This window comes from Triturus cristatus, chromosome 3_2 (assembly GCF_964204655.1).
Source record: "Triturus cristatus chromosome 3_2, aTriCri1.1, whole genome shotgun sequence".
Lineage (NCBI taxonomy): Eukaryota > Metazoa > Chordata > Amphibia > Caudata > Salamandridae > Triturus > Triturus cristatus.
The window spans coordinates 740,479,309-740,485,308 of record NC_140584.1 but is presented as its reverse complement, the minus strand read 5'-3'; the positions used below and the strand labels follow the sequence as shown (position 1 = coordinate 740,485,308).

The following is a 6,000-nucleotide window of genomic DNA, read 5'->3' as shown; positions in this document are numbered from 1 at the left end:
GTCATCATAATAAGGGGGGGGGGGGGATTTGCTTTATATAGATCTGTTGTGTTGGGCGTAAAGTTGATTCCTAGATATGTGATTTCTCTTTTAACCCATTGAAATAGAGAGGTGGATGCAATCAAATCCAACTCTGACGAGGGAATTGCCAGATTAAGAACAAAGGACTTTGAAAGATTAACCCAAAATCCAGAGCTCACCTCGAAATCTTAGAGTTCCGCCTGTAGAGCATGCGGGGAGAAGTGATGGGCAGAAGAATATCGTCCGCGAACAGTGATATTTTATGTTCAGCTGGACCAAGTGGATTCCCTGAATCTTGCGGTTGTTTCTTATTCATGCAGCTAAGGGTTCTATACAGAGGGCAAAAGCTATGGGGGAAAGGAGACTCCCCTGTCTCGTCCCCTTTTCAATTAAAAAAACTTTGAAGCTGTGCCATTACCAGTACCCGAGATCGAGGGCTCTGACAAACAGCCTTTATCGTATTTATAAATCGGTCCCTAAAGCCGAAATGCCGGAGTGTACTCATTAAAAATTACCAATTTACATGGTCAAAGGTCTTCTCGGCATCCCGCACCAACAAAACCAATGGGATCCGTATCTTTTTAACTTTTTCTTTTTTGAAACAGTTTTTATTATTTTAATTACAGGTACAGCATACACATTTGACTTTGTATATAAATCTATCATAAACACAGTCAACAGAAGGCATGGTTAAATTTTCTTCATTTGTCCAGCATATTGATGTAGATACCCCACATTCTCCCCTACTCTGTCCCAGCCCTCTATCCACTCTGTATTGTATACATTTCAGCTTGAGTTGCCCCTTGTATCTCTCCCTCTGGGAGCCCATAGTGTCGTATCTAGGGACCCCATATTTTGTTTACTTCTTGGGGCATCCTCGGCTTTGTAAGTAATTTTTTGCCAAGCAATATATAGGTCCATCCCTCCTCTCCATTTCATTCTAGAATAAGTCCTATGGGAGTGAGAAAAGAAGGTAATTCCTTGTGTTAGGATTAAGAGCCCTCCAGATGTCTATCAGCCTGATTTGCTGGAGAGCAGATTTTACCGCTTTAGAGAAAACTCCAGTGTAAAATCTATGAGAGTGAGTAGTATCTAAGGTGGAGTCCCAGATCAAGATAAAATCCCCCATTAATATTATATCTCCCTCGGCAAAGCCGCCCAACAAAGAAAGGAAGGAGAGGAGAAATTCTGAATGGCCAGTGTTAGGTGCATATATCGTATTAATAGCATAAGTACGGCCTTTATTAATTCCCTTGACCATCAAGATCCTTCCCTCCCTATCCATTTTGCTGTCCTGTACTTGAAATTGTACTGTGGAGTGAAACAATAAAGCCACTTTATTGTGGTAGCTGATGATCAATGAATAAGGGGCCAGAACTTGTGACGGAGTCTTTGATCGTCCACCCATTTTAGATGCGTCTCCTGAAGGGCAAAAACATGGACATGGTGATCTCCCAAATATTTCCAGAGTTGGTCTCTTTTATTGGGGGAATTCAAGCACTCAACATTCCAAGTCAAATATGTAGTTGTCATAACGTGTAATTATAAGGGCCCTCTAGAGGCCTGATCTTTCAAATTGCCCAGCAAAGAATTTAAGAAGGCTCTCAGTGTTGCGATCCCCCCGATGTCCCCTTTATGTCCCCCCACCCCCTATCAACAATAAACGCAACCCCACATAATGCAAAAAACAAAGAAAACAAACTATTATCAAACCATATAAACTGGTAATGTCAGATTCTCCACCAACTTGTGGAGTCTTCTACTCTATAGACAGCATTGAATGGACACAAACCCGCCTTGCCACCCCGCGTGATGTGTACATGTGACTAATGGCCACTGCAAAAAATACTCTGCGTAGCAGGGAGAAACAAACCTGATCAGACAAAACAATCAAAACAAGCTAAGCAACTCATTATTGTCTGTAGAGAATCTTGTTAAATTATGAGAGGCAGTAATATACTTCTGATCCAATTTATAAGAGATAGCTAATGTCAAGTATATTAACCATAAGGTCAAGGTATCTATCTTATGTCACTTGAGCAGGCGAGATGGGAACCACTTTCTGCTCATCGCCTATTAGGCTTGCCCCCCTTCTTCTGAATATGCCAGGATTTCTTGTGGGGTGGCAAACTGGACTCCACCGCAGATGTTCCTCTCTGCCGAGCTCGGTCGGGAAGCCTCCCCTGCCACATCTGCAAGCTCTGTGAAGTGACATTGTTTATTGTTAAATTCAAAGTAATTCCAAAAGGATACTTGATGTGACTAGACTGCAAGGACTCTCTGATAGGGCAAAATTGCAATCTGCGAGCCAGAGTGGCCGGGACAAAGAATTTAAGAAGGCTCTCAGTGTTGCGATCCCCCCCGATGTCCCCTTTATGTCCCCCCACCTCCTATCAACAATAAACGCAACCCCACATAATGCAAAAAACAAAGAAAACAAACTATTATCAAACCATATAAACTGGTAATGTCAGATTCTCCACCAACTTGTGGAGTCTTCTACTCTATAGACAGCATTGAATGGACACAAACCCGCCTTGCCACCCCGCGTGATGTGTACATGTGACTAATGGCCACTGCAAAAAATACTCTGCGTAGCAGGGAGAAACAAACCTGATCAGACAAAACAATAAAAACAAGCTAAGCAACTCATTATTGTCTGTAGAGAATCTTGTTAAATTATGAGAGGCAGTAATATACTTCTGATCCAATTTATAAGAGATAGCTAATGTCAAGTATATTAACCATAAGGTCAAGGTATCTATCTTATGTCACTTGAGCAGGCGAGATGGGAACCACTTTCTGCTCATCGCCTATTAGGCTTGCCCCCCTTCTTCTGAATATGCCAGGATTTCTTGTGGGGTGGCAAACTGGACTCCACCGCAGATGTCCCTCTCTGCCGAGCTCGGTCGGGAAGCCTCCCCTGCCACATCTGCAAGCTCTGTGAAGTGACATTGTTTATTGTTAAATTCAAAGTAATTCCAAAAGGATACTTGATGTGACTAGACTGCAAGGACTCTCTGATAGGGCAAAATTGCAATCTGCGAGCCAGAGTGGCCGGGACAACATCCTGAAATAAGGAACAGGTGGCGCCTTGGAATTCAATAGTGTCACGTTTCCTGGCCCTCTGAAGGACCAACTCTTTAACCTTAAAAGAGCTAAATTTAGCAAGAATGCCTCTGGGTCTTTTTCCCTCTCCAAGGGCCTGAGGGCCCACTCTGTGAACGCACTCCAATTGTACCTTTGGGTGGTCATCTCCCAATACATTAAAATAAAGACCCACCCCAAAGGCCTCAAGATCCAGCCCCTCACTTCCCTCCTCCAGGCACCTCACTCCTATATTGTCCTGGCAGGCTCGTCCAGATACCTTTGGTGCCCATTCCCAAGCCAGAGCAGCTGTACTGAATCAAAAAACTCTCTGAGATCTGGGGGGGCCCTCCATTGTTTCGCCTCATATAAAGAGGAGTAAAAAGAGATCATTTCGGTCTGCACTGCTTCCTGACGCACCCCCACCTCATTTCCGGGAGTACGTAGTTCTGCAATATAGTCACTCACCCAGGGTTTCCTGAGGAGGCCAGCTAAAGTCTTGTCCTCCCCGTATCTCCTAGCACTCACCTCCCTGCCAAGAGTCTGGCAAGGCAGCGTCTACAATGTCTCCAATCTTGCCTCTGATGCCACTCAGTATCTCTGTGTCATTAATATTGAAAAATTCTTGCTCCAGGCCTAGTATCTATTCTTCAATTCGATTAAGCTCTCCCCGGAGCCAGTGCAGTACTCCGGCTATAACCATCTTGAACGACTCCCATAGTGTTGAGGGGGACTGAACTGTACCCTCATTAAGCTCAAAGTATTCTATTATTGCAGCCCAGATGGTTCACCGGAACATTTGGTCAGCAGGCCACAGGGCGGAAGCCGGTAACTGAACGCCATGCTTGGGTACTCTGGCATGGAGAGTTCTACTAGCACCAGGGAATGGTCCAATATGGTTCTAGGTTGGTGTATAGCTGTTTTGACCCAGGCCACCACATCCCACGAAGAGAGCCAATAATCAATCCTCGACCAGTATGGACCTGCGGAGGTCACGCATGTGCAGTCCGCTCTATCCCCGTTCCTATGCTGCCAGATATCCACTAGCTCATTGTCTGCTATGACAGTGTGGAGTTGTGCTGCCGCTCTGTTGTGCGGGCATCAAGAATCACTCGACCTGTCGTTCCGAGGATCCAGCAACACATTGTAGTCCCACCCCACAGTTTGGCACCAGGCCCGAGTGTGTCAAGGAAGCCTCCAAACCTCCATAAAAGACGTTTGGGTCATCTACACTAGGGCCCTAAACTGAGATCCGTCTGATTGGATGCCCCCCAAGCGTGCCAGCCAGTGTCACATACCTCCCCTTTGTATCACATAGAGCCATTCGAATGTGCCAAGGTAGTCCCTTTCTGATGAATATTGCCACAACCTGCACGTATTTCGAATAGCAGGCCACATGTTTTTCACCAATCCGTTGCACCCACTAGCGTGCTCATGCGTGTGTTGTCAACTGCAGTTCCTGCAAGAAACAAATGTCCGCACCATGGCAAGTCAAATGTGCAGTCACTAATCTCGCCTTGCGCCTGTCATGCAGTCCACAGATATTCCAGGTTATAGCTTTTAGTTGTGTCATTACCAAGATTCACACAACCATTCACTCAACATCAGATACACTCTCTCCCTGAAGAGTACAGCAGGGGGAGGAGGTCAGCAGAGCAAGGAGGGGAAGGAGAAACGGAAGGGTAAAAAAACATAACATCTTGTCAGTCTCAGCACCCCAAATAACACCCACTCTCCTCCCACTGCAGCCTCCCAAACACTCTGAATATGAGCCTCCCCCTCCCCAATCCCAACAAAGCTATCTATGGCAACCAGTGAAAAAAGCAAAAAGAAATCATCCCCGAGGGGAAGTCACTAGATGCCCGGATCATCCCAGCCAGAGATAGCTGGGTGGCTGGACCAGGTATGTGCAGCTGGCCAAAACTGTCCAGCTGCTAATTTAAGGCGAACATTAACAGCCAATCAGATAATAGAGTAATAAAATGTGTGGGTATTCACGTTCATGCAGATCATCATTTTTGGCCATGCAGTCGCAGGCAAAGGGCCCCTTCTACGGAACATCATCGTCTAACATGTTTATTCGTTATCACTGATGTGGCTACAGTTCTCGGAGTCCTTCTCTGATCGCAAAGTCGGCTTGGCTGGGAGGAGGTCTCGTATAATTTGGCAGATGCTTCCGGATCCGAGAAGTAGGAGGTTTTACCAGCATGGAAAATGCGCAATTTCACAGGTTAAAGAAGAGAGTATTTAACATCCAGCTTTTGTAGAGATCGTTTGATCGGCGTAACGTCCCTTCTAGCTGCCTCAATCAATCAATCAATCATAGGCATTTGTATAGCGCACTGCTCACCCGGAGGGAGTCAAGGCGCTGGGGGGGGGGAACGCCACTGCTCGAACAGCCAGGTCTTGAGTTGCTTCCTAAAGGCGAGATGGTCTTGCGTTGTCCGGAGGTGGATGGGGAGGGAGTTCCATGTCTTGGCTGCCAGGTAGGAGAAGGATCTTCCTCCGGCGGTGGCTCTGCGGATGCGGGGGACAGTGGCGAGAGCGAGGCTGGCGGTGCGGAGCTGGCGGGTGGGCTTGTGGAAGGTCAGGCGGCTGTTGAGGAACTTGGGGCCCAGGTCGTGGAGGGCCTTGTGTGCGTGGGTGAGGAGTCGGAACGTGATTCTTTTGTTGACGGGGAGCCAGTGCAGGTCTCTCAGGTGTCCGGAGATGTGGCTGTGTCGGGGGATGTCCAGGATGAGTCGTGCTGAGGCGTTCTGGATCCGTTGGAGTTTCTTCTGGAGTTTGGCGGCGGTGCCGGCGTAGAGGGCGTTCCCGTAGTCCAGCCGACTGGTGACGAGGGCCTGGGTGACCGTCTTCCTGGTCTCGGTGGGGATCCACCGGAAGATCTTT

General features: G+C 47.1%; 1 protein-coding gene across 1 annotated transcript in view; it reads right to left on the bottom strand.

Moving 5' to 3' along the window:
- Positions 1–2,779: 2,779 nt before the first annotated feature.
- PMS1 (PMS1 homolog 1, mismatch repair system component) overlaps positions 2,780–6,000 on the bottom strand; it is a 903,709-nt gene continuing 900,488 nt past the window's right edge. The window contains exon 13 of the mRNA XM_085648798.1: positions 2,780–2,962. Coding sequence (XP_085504924.1) covers positions 2,828–2,962 — 135 coding nt within the window. The 3' untranslated portion in view covers positions 2,780–2,827. The remainder of the gene's footprint in view (positions 2,963–6,000) is intronic.